Consider the following 14,650-nt stretch of genomic DNA (forward strand, 5'->3'; position numbering starts at 1 on the left):
GTGTAGCAAAGAATTTTTTCCATTTAAGTTTCCTCACGAATAAGGTCAAATCCTTGACCCATTCGAAGGAGCTAAAGGAACAGGTGGGAACAAATGATAGGCCCTTGCTAAGTAGTTCCAGTTCTACCTCCGTAAGTGACCTATCAGACAAGTTAATAATTTGTAACTTGTCCCTGGACCTGTTTTTTCCTAGAGGGTTTACAGTCTCGTAATCAGCTGCACCCATTCTATGATGGTGTACTATTGGTTCTTGCTGTTTCTGAGACTGTAGGACCTCATAGTTTGGTTCCCTAAAAAACCTCCCCGTGATCTGGGGTTCCTACCTCTGCCTCCCCTTCCTCTAGATCCCTTATTAGAGGGTTGGAAGATGGGGTATTGGCTATTCTGGTAGGAGGTACCTTCCAATTCACCTTACAGATTACATTGATTTGTACTCTGTCAACTACTGTCATCACCCCCCACTGTTTCTCGATTGAATCCCAAAAGTCCAAAAGCTCAAATCTTACTCACAATGCCTAGAAAGTGATTGAGGCGCGAATCTTTGTAAGGCGATTTTATTAGCGCACAGGCGAATATCGGCACTTGTCCCAGAACAGAGGCAAAGGGCTTTGCATTCTTACATTAGTGATTGAATTGAGTTGCGAATCTTCGTAAGGCGATTTCATTAGCGCACATGCGAATTTTGCATCTCATAATATGTATTATGCGAAAATTCGAATTATCGCATATGCGAAATAATAACGAATTCGAATATTCGCGAATATTTTACGAATATTCTTTCGAATATTCGCGAAATTTCGCGAATTCGAATATGGGACATGCCGCTCAACACTACTAACTATACAGACATGTAGAGCGGCGCCCAGGGATCTCCCTGCACTTACTGTTATACCTGGGCGCCGCTCCGTTCTCCCGTTATTGCCTCCCGTATCTTCATAGTTAGGCTCCACCCAGGGGAACCTGCCGGCGTCTCATTCTCCCATGCTGTAGTGCTGGCCAATCGCAGCGCTCAGCTCATAGCCTGAGAGAGAAAAAAGCCTCTCAGGCTATGAGCTGAGCGCTGTGATTGGCCAGCGCTGCAGCATGGGAGAAGGAGGCGCCGGCAGGTTCCCCTGGGTGGAGTCTAACTATGAAGATACGGGAGGCAATAACGGGAGAACGGAGAGGCACCCAGGTATAACAGTAAGTGCAGGGGGATCCCTGGGCGCCGCTCTACATGTCTGTATAGTTAGTTTAGAAGATTTATTCTGGTGAAAGGTCCTCTTTAAGCAGCTGAACAGTGGAGGTGCTGGGAGTCGCAAACCCAGAAATCTGATATTGATGACCTGTCCTAAGGATAGGTCATCAATATCTGTAGTGTGAACAACCCCTTTAACTTACAAAAATATAACAAAAATATATATAAAAATGATTTACCGCATTTTTCGCCATAAGGGCGACCTCAGATCAGTCTCTCAATCTTAATAAATTCCAATTCAGACACTCCGATCAGACCCCCAATGTTAGGATCTCTATTCAGACCTCAGATCAGACCCCCATGTGATTAAGACCCCCATTCACATCTCAGATCAGACCGCATGTTAATAAAACCTATATTCAGACACTCAGATTAGACCAATGGAAGTGCTCATTAGTATTCGCCCATAAGACACACTGACATTTCCCCTTAACTTTGGGGGTAAAAAAAGGGAATCTTATAGGGCAAAAAATATGGTAATTCCAGGGGCGTAGCTAAAGGCTCATGGGCCCTGGTGCAAGAGTTAGGCTTGGGCCCACCTTCCCTCAGTGCTTTGTGTGTCTTCTTATGCAGCACAAGGGTCTTTGGGCCCCCTCAGGCTCCTGGGCCCGGTAGCGACTGCTACCTCTGCACCCCCTATAGCTACGCCCCTGGGTAATTCTGTGTGTGGAGTCGACATAATAAAATGTTGAACAGTTACAGTAGTGCATATATACTATAGTAGTGCAACACTGAAGGGTACAGGATCCAGATGTAGTTAATACAATTAGTCAAAATGTTCTCTTCTAATGAGAAAACATTACTAAATTGATTAAGCAATGCATTGCAATATTAGACAGAAAGGTTAAGTTTATTGGGGGAAAACTGTACAACTGAAAGTAAGCGCGAGTATCCTATGAGGCTGCCTCTAGGGTGGATAAAAGGCGAGATACGGCCTCTAGCTTGGATACAAGATAATATATGGCCTCTAGCCCGGATACAAGATGAGATACAGTTGGGCATAGAGGCATACAGGCTCTGTATGGTTTCTTGTGGCACATTTGCCCACAGATATTGCACCTGGACCTGTAGATCCTGCAAACTCTAAGGTTGCTAAAGCAGGTGTCCCAGCTAGTCCCAGAAAAGCTTGACATATAAGGCAATCAGGCAGGCCAAGGAAGCAATGTAATCTGGTGGACACATTCCTGGGAAACCCTTGCTGTGTGTGTGAGAGAACATTTTCCTGCTGAAAGATACCAGTTGGAATTCCTGCCATGAGAGGCATCATATGTGGTCGCAGGATGTCCTGCACATATCACTGAGCTGTTAGAGTCTCCCATATCACTACTAGGGGTGCTGCTTCACTCAGTCCAATGACGCGCCTTATCTCAAAGTGTATTAACTGGGCAAAATGTCTGAGTGCATCGAAGAGGCATCTGTAGCAGTCAACAATTTCTCAAGAGGTACACTGTTTTTACGTATAAAGACAGTACACAAGGATAAGGAGGCAGAGGGAAAGAAAACTACTGAAGCATTTCTGTCATACTCAACAGCAAATGTCCACTCGGATCAAACACATATTTTCCTACACTAAATTCATAGGAGCAAGCCTGCAGCAGTAATGTCAAGAATGGGGGACACTACACAACATGTACCAGTTTAGAACATTGAACATAACTTCTCTGCTTTCATCCTACGTACAGAGATGAACAGAGTTACAGCAGTAATCATAGTAAAGCCGTGAAAGAGGGAGCCAAGGCACGGCCCTTGTTCACATTCCTGAAGTGGTTCCTTACCAAATGTCAGCTTCTTAGATCAATACAAGATTTGCATAAGTCTCTAAGATCACAACACAGAACAGACTGGAGAGATAGCTGCGAACTATGTTTCTGGGTTAGGTGGCTATTATATATATATATATATATATATATATATATATATATATATATAATTATTGAACTCAGACTTGAACTCACACATGATGTAGTGAAATATTGTACTTTGCAATTAATCCATGAGAGGACATCCTGGTGAGTTTTCTTTTTTAAACTTCTTTATTTGTGGGAAAATTCAAAAATTTAGCATATAAAAAAATATAGAACATGCCCTTAGATTTTCTTTTTAAAAACCCCCATGCCAAGCTATTTTAGTGGAATCCTGCAGCTGCGGTAACCTGTTGAATGAGACATCCTGGCTGGGAAATATGTGCTAAGGTGACGCAGACAAGCAAAACATACAGCACATATAACAATATCAACAGAAAGGAAGAAGTGGAGGAGAGAAGAAAACAGAGAGAGAGGTCTGTAACCAGGTATTGGGAAGTGTCTCAAAACTGATCCAGAAAGGATAAGTAGGAAGACGACCCTTGGAAAAGAATCCAAAGAGTCCACATGGAGATACAAATGCAGAATGTTTGCCCTGGAGTAATGTGGTGAGCTCCATCAACAGGATGTCATCCACATTGTGAACTAGGTTGGGTTCACATCTACGTTCTGGATTCTGTTATGGCTTTCCGTTATAAAATGGTTATAAGACGGAAGTAAAAATGGAAGCCTTTAAGAGGCATTCGCTATACTGCTTTGTATTATGACGGAATGCAAAACGGAAGCCTTTAAAATGCATTCCCTCTTCATAGAAGTCTATGGGAATCATAACGGATCTGTCTGGTTCCCGTTATGCAAGATGAAAACAAAGTCCTTTAGACAGGACTTTTTTCTCCGTTCTGCATAACGGAAATGGGACTTCTATTAAGACGGAATGCCTTTTAAAGGCTTCCGTTTTGCATTCCGTCATAATACAAGTCTATGGGCAGTATAGCAGATCCGTCCTTCTGTCTTATGGATTGCGTTATTTTCCGTTATAACGGAAAGCCATAACGGAATCCAGAACACAGATGTGAACCCACGCTTAATTAGATATTTTAGAATTGATCTGCAATATGTTCCCTTGAGAAGATCAGAGAAGTGGCTAATACGAATGTTTACGGCTTTACAAGATACTATGTGAACCCCCTGTTCCAAAGACATTTTAGTAGACATAAAGCAATATAACTGTATATTAAAAAGAGTATTAAAAGCTGGTCATTCAGAGCGTAGGTTTACCAGAAAGGAACCTTTATCTATGATATCTACAGTTGTATCTAAGTTTACATACCCTTGCAGAATTTATGATTTCTTAACCGTTGTTCAGAGAATATGAATGATAACACGGGCACTTTTCTTTCACTCATGTTTAGTAGTTGGCTGAAGCCATTTATTGCCAAACAACTGTGTTTACTCTTTTTAAATCAGAATCACAACACAAACTTCCCAAATGACCCTGATCAAAAGTTTACATACCCCAGTTCTTAATACCAGTCTATTGCCCCCTTTAACATCAATGACAGCTTGAAGTATTTTGTGGTAGTTGTGGATGAGGCTCTTTATCTTCTCAGATGGTAAAGCTGCCCATTCTTCCTGGCAAAAAGCCTCCAGTTCCCCTAAATTCTTGGGCTGTCTTGCATGAACTGCATGTTTGAGGTCTCCCCAGAGTGGCTCAATGATATTGAGGTCTGGAGACTAATATGGCCACTCCAGAACCTTCACTTTAGGCTACATGCACACAAACGTTGTTTGTTTTCGTGTCCGTTCAGTTTTTTTGCAGATAGGATACAGACCCATTCATTTCAATGGGTGTGCATCAGTATGTCCGTTCCGTAGCCCCGCAAAAAAAATAGAACATGTCATCCACCAATTTGTGGTCCGCAAAATACATGCGGTCGTGTGCATGTGGCCTTATTTTGCTTTAGCCAATGACAGGTCGACTTGGCCTTGTGTTTTGGATCATTGTCATGTTGGAATGTTCAAGTACGTCCCATGCACAGCTTCTGGGATGAGGAGTGCAAATTTTCCTCCAGTATTTGTTGATACATTACTGCATTCATATTGATATGAATTCTGACCAAATTTACTGTGCCTTTGTAGCTCACACATCCCCAAAACATCAGCGGCCCACCACCATGTTTCACAGTAGGAATGGTGTACCTTTTATCATAGGCCTTGTTGACTCCTCTCCAAATGTAGCGTTTATGGTTGTGTCCAAACAGTTACATTTTAGTCTCATCACTCCAAATGACTTTGTGCCAGAAGGTTTGAGGCTTGTCCCTGGGCTGTTTGGCATATTGTAAGCGGGATACTTTTTTGCATTTGCGTAGTGATGGCTTTCTTCTGGCAACTCTACCATGCAGCCCATCTTTCTTCAAGTGCCTCCTTATTGTGTATCTTGAAACAGCCACACCACATTCTTTCAGATAGTCCTGTATTTCACCTGAAGTTATTTGTGGGGTTTTCCTTGCATCCCGAACAATTTTTCTGGCAGTTGTGGCTGAAAATGTAGTTGGTCTACCTGACTGTGGTTTGGTTTCAACAGAACACCTACTTTTCAACTTCTTAATTAGAGTCTAAACACTGCTGATTGGCATTCTCAAGTCCTCTGATATTTTCTTATATCTCTTTCCTGTTTTATAGAGTTCAACTACGTTTTCCCGCAGATACTTTTACAATTCTTTTGCTTTCCCCATGACTTAGAATCCAAACAACATCAGTGCAGCACTGGATGAAAGAGGCAAGGGTCTGTCAGGAGTCAAGAAAGTCATTGACTTTTTATACACACCCACTAATTACAAGCAAACAGATCACAGGTGAAGATAGTTACCTTTAATAGCCATTGTAACCCTTTTGTGTCAAGTTGCGTGGATGTTATCAGGCCAAATCACCAGGGTATGTAAACTTTTGATCAGGGTCATTTGGGAAGTTTGTGTTGTGATTATGATTTAAAAAGAGTAAACACAGTTGTTTGACAATAAATGGCTTCGGCCAACCACTAACCATGAGTGACAGAAAAGTTTTTGTGTTATCATTCATATTCTCTGAACAATGGTTAAGAAATCATAAATTCTCCAAGGCTATGTAAACTTATGAGCACAACTTATATATGCCCCAATAGGCCATATTGATAAGCATTTTATTCTAGTAGAAATTTGCTAATTGTTCAAAATTCTGCAAAACCGGTTAACATACCTTTTTTTCTCTCTATCGCCTTTTCTCTCACATACACTTTCTCCCCCCTTCACTCCCAATCTCAATCACCCAAAATTCGTCTGAATCGAATCACCAAAAATTGGGATTCTACAAATTACAGATTGAATCCAATTAGTTTACAATCGATTCACTAATCTCTATTGATGAGACAACCCCTTTCAGGGGCGGATTGGCCACAGACCTTAGAGGGAAATTTACCGTTGGGCCAACAGGGGACAGTATTTTGTGATAAACTATGGTATTTGGCTCTGTTGGCGTGGTAAAATGTGCCACAATATGGTATTGCTGGCCCCACCTTTTTGTGTTGGCCCTTCCTTACATCAAATTTGACTCCACTACAAAACAGGGCCACTTTTAATATTTTTTCCAGAGCTACTTTAAATTCCCAGTCTGTATTTGACCCCTTTAAAAGGAGTTGTGTCATCTCAACCATTGGTGGCAAGTTGCTAGGATATGCCACCAATGTCTGATAGCTGCAGGTCCAGGAGGTGGACCCGCAGCTATCAGACATTGGTGGCATATCCTAGTGACTTGCTACCAATGCTTGAGATGACACAACCCCTCTCTCTTTCTCTGTTTCTAAATTGGAGGCTGCAAAGTGAAGGAGAGTGGACCACGCATCTGTGCCTGCCCTCCATTTATTTTGATGGAAGTGCCAAAAATAACGTCCCATAAAAATTAAGCTTCTGATGAAAATGGATGAGCCAGTGCTTGGGTATTTTCATCAGTCACACAGAAATTTAATGGAGGGTGGTCGCGTGTGTGTGGTCCATTCCTTCACTTTGCGTGCTCCATTCTAGAGATAGACCTGCACCTATCAGACATTAGTGGCATATCCAATCAATATTCCACCAATGCTTGAGATGAAACAACCTCTTTAAGCCATTCCCAATGCATACGTGTAGGTTCAAGCTTGGTGGTGTACAAAAGGACCTCAAACCACGGTTTTCCCACTGCAGAGAAAGACATATGCTTGGTTGAACAATTCAGGGATATCCTTCCTACATAATAATGGGGAAATGTAGTTCTGCATTGTAGACATAGAGCAGAAGTAAAATAGAACTAATGACACTACACAAAAGAAATCAGTTGCATTTCTCTTTTACATTATATTATCACCAGAACATCACACAAAAATTAAAAAAAAAAAAATCATGGACACCAGCAAACATCAATTATACATTCATATATTCCTATATCATACAAACCTGCTGCACGATTGTTGTTAATTCCAGGCATAGCTGAATTACATTGTTCCTTGTAACTGAGTAATCTGTCACAGCGGCAAATGGTGATCTAGAAGATAAAAGATATTTCAGCACGTGTGAATACTTCAGAAACAGATACGAAAAAAACTAACATTTCTCATAACTTTCTCGTGAAATTAGTAAACAGCCTTCAGTGATATGTAACCTCATAACAATTACAGGACTGCCATAGAAGTGACCTGCTATGGAATGTACTATATATTGCTAATAAGTGAATGTCTTGTGTTTATGCATGTACTATACATAGAGTATGTCAGGGTGGCTGAAATCAAGGTTACTACTGAGAATCAACTAGCAGATGTGTCATCCAAAACGAGTGGGTGATAACAGTTTATCTGTTGAAGATTACTGCTAGGAATGAGAGGGCGGATAGCTTTCTCAGTAAAACAGAATGACAAGGTAAAGCATCCCCATTGCTTGGAGAAGGAGAACGAACAGAAAAGTTACAGGGAAAAAAAAAAAAGTGTATTCTGGCAATCAATGTTCTCTAGATCAGTGTTCCTCAACGTTAGTCCTTAGGGCCCACCTGCCCATCATGATTTGAGAATATCCCACAGAATGAAAACCTGTGGTAAGTCCAGATGGAGAGAAATTGCTTATATCACCTGCTCAATACTAAGAAAGTCTTGAAAACATGACCAGTAGGTGGCCCTGAGGATAGGACTTGAGGAACACTGCTCTAGATGACCAGGAAGATTCAACAAACATATGAGGGCTCTACTGCTAAGACAAAATCCACACTATTTACCCATGTCTCTTTAAGACCCCCAGACCCCCATCAGATGTTCGAGGATGCCTCAGGGCAGCTTACCAAACACGGCACCATCCTCTGGATAGTGGTTGTGCTTAGTATTGCAGCTTTGCCCCATTAAAACTTGAATGGGACTGAGCTGCACCTAGGCAACCTGACGTCACTGGCCTAGGAAGAGGCCATAGTGTTCACTAGAGTGACATAGCCTCCTTGAACAGCTAATCAGAAGGGGTCCTGGGTGTTGGACCCCCACCAATCTGATATTGATGACCTATTCTGAGGACAGGCCAACAATAGCAGAATCTCGGAGAAACCTGTTAAGGCTAATATATCAGTATAACTCAATGGACAGGGGATAACTATTATATCGGTAGGCATTCCACCACTAGAACCTCCACCAGTCACTACAATGGGTACCCCTTACCCCTCAGAGCGCCCCGAATTGAACAGAGGGGCAAATCAGGCATGCACACTGCTGCTTCATTCAACTCTATGGGAGTCATCTCTCTCTAGAACTCCCATAGAAATGAATGGAGCTGCAATTTGTATGCCAGACCTGCCACTCCATTCTATTCGGGGCTCTCCGAGGGGTACAGGGTCCCCGTTCTCAGTGGGGGTCCCAGCATAAGTTAACCCTTTTAAGAATAAAATCTCACTTTTACAATCATTGATTGCTCCCTTACAGATGCAGATTTCAGGATTTCATAAATAAAAGGGATAGGAACGGATCCTTGGTGACCACAGCAGAAAACCTGGTAATAAGTTGTCTGTGACCTATCCCATTCCCAATACAGTTCAGTTACTGCTGGTGGTTAATATAAATTAGCTACAGTACCAGGATATGCTACCATACTCTACCATGAATACTAGAGCAAAATAAAGACCGTACTAGATCTCACTTGGAAAGTTCTACACTCATGGCATACATCGTATGGCTTCAGACACTGCCCAGATACTGCAGGGTTTTCCATAATTCAAATAAACTTGATACAAACATCAGAGCAATCATCCAAACAGGGCAACATTTTGAACAATGGTCTTCAATGGCTTATACTATTTGAAGTATAGGTAATGAAGCATTACCTATAATGGCCTAAAGTACATTTCCATCTTTTACTATCACGTTGTTTTTAGGTCCAACATTCTGACTTGACTTTGTAATCTTTATAGCAGGCAGAGCTCAGTTTATGTGATAAAGACCTCCAAATGCATTGCAGCTGCCACTTGAAGGGGTTGTCTCCCTTCAGCAAGTGCCATTTGTCACATAGACAAAGTTCATGCAAGGTACTTACTAGTGTATTGTGATTGTCCATATTGCCTTCTTTTGCTGGCTTCATTCGGTTTTCCATCATCTTATACACTTCTCGTTTCCATGGTTATGACCACCCTGCAATCCAGCAGCGGTGGTCGTGCTTGCACAATATAGGAAAAAGCTATAGTGTGCATGCATGGCCACCGCTGCTGGATTGCAGGATGATCATTACCCCAATATACGAGCAGTGTATAATATAATGAAAAAAAATGAATCAAGCCAGCAAAGGAGGCAATAGGGACAATCACAATACATCAGTAACTGCCTTGTTTCAATGTTGTCTACATGATAAATGCCCTTTGCTGAAGTGACAACCCATTTAAAGAATTAGAAATGTTTACTTATTGGGGTGAATGTACATACAAGCAAGGCTACTTTCACACTCCCGTTTTGTGCGGATCCGTCATGGACAGTTCAGATAATACAACCGACTGAATCTGTTTAAAACGGATCAGTTTGTATTATCTTTAACATAGCCAAGACGGATCCGTCTTGAACACCATTGAAAGTCAATTGGGGACGGATCAGTTTTCTATTGTGTCAGAGAAAACGGATCCATTTGGCTCAGTTTCATCAGATGGACACTAAAATGCTGCAAGCAGCGTTTTGGTATCAGTCTCCAAAGTGGAATGGAGACGGAACTGATGCAAAGTGATACATTCTGAGCGGATCCTTTTCCGTTCAGAATGCATTAGGGCAAAATTGATCCGTTTTGGACCGCTTGTGAGAGCCCTGAACAGATCTCACAAACGGAAAGCCAAAACGCCAGTGTGAAAGTAGCATAAGTTGTACATAGTAAACTCCCCCTATCGGATGCTACAGGCCATCAGAATTTCATCATTTAGCTTAAACCATAAAATGTAAAACCATGCATTGGAAAATAGAGCTCTTTATGTTATCAAGATACATTATATGGCCATTCTCTTTAAAGGGTGTCTGATAATAAAAACCTCACTATATATATATATATATATATATATATATATATATATTTGTTCTGCTCTCCCTAGTCCCTACCTAGTGCTGTCAGCAGTTTAGCATAGTCATAACTGCTGACAGCAATAGGTAGGGCCTGGGAATGTGTGGTATAAACATACATATTGTGGAGCTTTTATTATCAGAATTATTGTGAACATGAACTTTTATTCTGCCAGATTCTACTCCTTAAGTGCAATGGAGGTGGAGTTACATGTGAAGTGCTCTCTGCATTGAGCTTCTTCACACTCCCCTCTGCATTGGCCGCTGTAGCATCTTACCAAAAGACCTCTTCAGATCTCATTGAGAGTACAGGGGAGTGGTTGTGAAATAGATCTGTGCAGAAATCACTTCACAGTGAAGCGCTGACTCTCACTTCCCCTACGCTGTGCCCAGAGAGAGACCTAGTTGGACGCTACAGCTGTCACTCAAAGGCAGAATTCACACGAATGTGTGTGACCCATTTGCGGGCCGCCATGCACGATCGCCAGCCGGGAGGTCAGCCGCATTGGATCGTGGACCCATTCACTTTAATGGGTCCGCGATCCGCCCGTTCCGCAAAAAGATAGGACATGTTCTATATTTTTGCGGAACGGAAGTATGGGACACAACCCCACAGAAGCACTCCGTAGTGCTTCCGAGGGGTCCCGTTCTGTGCGGCTGTTCTGCAATTCCGGATTTGCGGACCCATTGAAGAGAATGGGTCTGCATCCGTGATGCGGAATATACACGGAACTGTGGCTGTGTATTGCGGCCCGCAATACGGCCGCGGATCACACACGTTCGTGTGAACTAGGCCAAAGTAGAAGGGAAGTACAGGGAAGAAACTCAATGCAGAAAGCAGTTCACAGTGAAGCGCCACCTCCTGAGCACTTAAAAGGGTTATCAAATGACTAATGTAAAAAAATGAAAACCATACATCATATAGTACATGGTAGCCTCTAACAAAGCTAGAACCACCTGTGTACCTCACATGGATCAAGAGATCTCCCCATTCATTGCTCTGCTAGATTTATATCAAGCTGACAGCTCAAGGGGAGTTTCTCTTCTTCTGGAGCTAAGGGGCGTGTCTCAGCTCTCCCTATCACAGCTCAGGAGGAGTGTCTCAGCTCTCCCTATCACAGCTCAAAAGACAGCTGAAGGATGAAACTGAGCATGTGCGGCCTTCTCCACATAATGATAAAAGGATTCAGATCCAGGTACTGGCTAGAAAACCATAGAATATTTTTTGTGGAACAACTCCTTTAAGGAACAGAATGTGAAAGAATAAAACTTCATATTCTCACTACTCCTAATAATAAAAGCTCCACAAAAGTAATTTTTACTGCTCTCTTCAGTGCCTACCTGGTGCTGTCAGCAGTTTAGGCTAGTTTCACACTAGCGTTCGGCTGTCCACTCGTGAGCTCCGTTTGAAGGGGCTCACGAGCGGACCCGAACGCTTCCGTCCAGCCCTGATGCAGTCTGAATGGATGCGGATCCGCTCAGACTGCATCAGTCTGGCGGCGTTCAGCCTCCTCTCCGCTCAGCAGGGGGACACCTGAACGCTGCTTGCAGCGTTCGGGTGTCCGCCTGGCCGTGCGGAGGCGTGCGGATCCATCCAGACTTACAATGTAAGTCAATGGGGACGGATCCGTTTGAAGATGACACACTATGGCTCAATCTTCAAACGGATCCTTCCCCTATTGACTTTCAATGTAAAAGTCTGGACGGATCCGCTCAGGCTAATTTCACACTTAGCCATTTTTTGCCAATATAATGCAGACGGATCCGTTCTGAACGGAGCCACCGTCTGCATTAATATGAGCGGATCCGTTCAGAACGGATCCGATCGAACGCTAGTGTGAAAGTAGCCTTAGCATGGTCAAAACTGCTGACCGTTTCCATTTAAAGTAAAACGTTCCCTAATTTTAAACATTGTTACTATTACACAATAGCTTAGGTAATGTCCACGCCTAATAGGAATTTGAAAGTCACTGTAGTAGCAATGTAGGGGTGTGGTGTTGGGCTTGCAACCTTTACCCCAGGTACCAACAACCCTCCAGACCTTCTCAGTGTTAGGAACAGCCCGATTTCCTGGTCGATCACATGGCGATTGATCATATTAACCTAATTTTCCTCACTCCATTATATAGGAGTCATGAAAGAAACACTTGACCAAGGCACACAAAATGTGGACTATGGCATTCCATAGTGAAGGTGTCCATGAATCCCACACAGCTTTAATGTTACATAAACACTTTGATCTTCTGCAGAACTTTTTCTCTATAAATATTTCATAGGTTTAATCATTAAAGTGATGCATGAAATATTCCAATATGCATAATTAACGTAACATAGTACATGCATACAGGGTACACAACGCGTAGCCTGTTCTACGCAACCAACGCAGCCATTGCTATAACTTATTTTATATCAAAAGGAAATATTAATTAAATGATTAAAAAATTGTGCGGATCACTTACTTATCCAGTTTATGCCCTATCCATCTTTTTTTAAGGTTATCGATGTCATCCTGATCAGCGTGGCAATACCTAAAGCAAGAGAAGGACTTAAACATACAAGAAGGATTGCTGGTAACAAAGGTTACAAATCATTACACCACACATATTGCTCTCATCTGCAATGCAGTATGTTTACATGGATTCACAAATCACTGGATAAAAATAGAAGACGGAGTCATTAGAAATGCACAGAAAAGCTCTTCACATCCTGTAATGACACATTACATATAGGACAGATGGAAATTATATAGGAGAAACAGTGGATCTGGATGGGTTTTCAAGCACTCTACCATATGACACAATGCTATCTTCATGGGATTTGGCCAACATTCGATCAGACAAATTATTATAAAATGCCTATCTATATTTATTTAGTATGCACAAAAGAATTGCCCTGGATCAGAAATCCTCTCCAAGTATGCCATTATTCCAATTACAACTTTTTGGATCTCTCCATGTATGGGGCAATCCAGACCATTTATCAGATGTGTTCTTACAGAGATACATGCACTATATAGACGTTCAGGCAATCTACTGTACCTAGACAGTACTGTAGAGCTGTATGGATTATGTACATACAGACATCTCAAAAGTGAACCAATTCAGACCTAAACCATCCTTCCATCCATTGCAGTTAGTAACCCAGCAACAGTTGTAAGGAATACGTGAGACGCTGGGCACCCAGGGCTGTTTTACTACAATTGACTACGCAATGAGTGGTAGGGGCAGCAGATGTTGGCCTCCCAACAATCAAACACTTAAGGCCAATCTTAAGAATAACCCATCATTAAGTCTTGGAGGACCCCATTCACACATTAAAGTGTGACCTGATAATCTGCAGGGAACTGTATTATGGACTGTGCCTGAGATCTTAGACAGTCGGATCAAGCTCTATTTCAGCTAATGGGTCTGTGCACAGAATACAAAATGACCCAGCTGCCACTTGACATTTATGCAATTCCTTAACAAAAATGTTAAAAGGCATTTTCCAGGCTTATAAAATATACAACAATACTTCCATATGGCTGAATGCTCACAGATCACGCCACCATAGATTAGAAATAGTTATTTTACATTTTCATTTTGCAAAGTGATAGACTACAGTTCCTCTTCCCTCTCAAAGATGTGGCTTCTATATACAGCTGACTGCATGCCCCACTATAACAATGTGTAACATATGGCCGCAGTCATTTCCTGAATGCTCTGCTATCCTTTTAATGATTCTGCTTTACTTGCTCCCCAGCATATGAAACACAATCCCGACAGAGAGGAAGGAGGAGAGCCAGGGAACATTGAAGGTAAGAGGGATGTGATGTGTGATTGCCTGTATATCAGGGAGAAAGGAGAGAGCACCTCACACACGCCGGAGATAAACACTTCGAGCATGGCTTTGTCACCTGTGTGAGATTTACAGAAGAATTCCGCCTATAAGACTAACTCTACTGCATGTAAACCATCTACACATCATTTTTTAACGACTGGAAAATTCCTTTAAGGTGTCCATTTTGGAACACAATTTTAACATTGGCATATAGAATTAAAATAGTAA

General features: G+C 42.0%; 1 protein-coding gene across 5 annotated transcripts in view; it reads right to left on the minus strand.

Annotated features, from left to right (window-relative positions):
* CNKSR2 (connector enhancer of kinase suppressor of Ras 2) overlaps positions 1-14,650 on the minus strand; it is a 414,221-nt gene that overhangs the window by 321,888 nt on the left and 77,683 nt on the right. For all 5 annotated transcript variants that reach the window (XM_044283965.1, XM_044283964.1, XM_044283963.1 and 2 more), the window contains exons 4-5: positions 13,063-13,131; positions 7,503-7,590 (exon numbers count right to left, since the gene is read on the minus strand). In XM_044283965.1, the coding sequence (XP_044139900.1) occupies positions 7,503-7,590; positions 13,063-13,131 (157 nt within the window). The remainder of the gene's footprint in view (positions 1-7,502; positions 7,591-13,062; positions 13,132-14,650) is intronic.

Source organism: Bufo gargarizans, chromosome 3 (genome assembly GCF_014858855.1).
Source record: "Bufo gargarizans isolate SCDJY-AF-19 chromosome 3, ASM1485885v1, whole genome shotgun sequence".
NCBI lineage: Eukaryota > Metazoa > Chordata > Amphibia > Anura > Bufonidae > Bufo > Bufo gargarizans.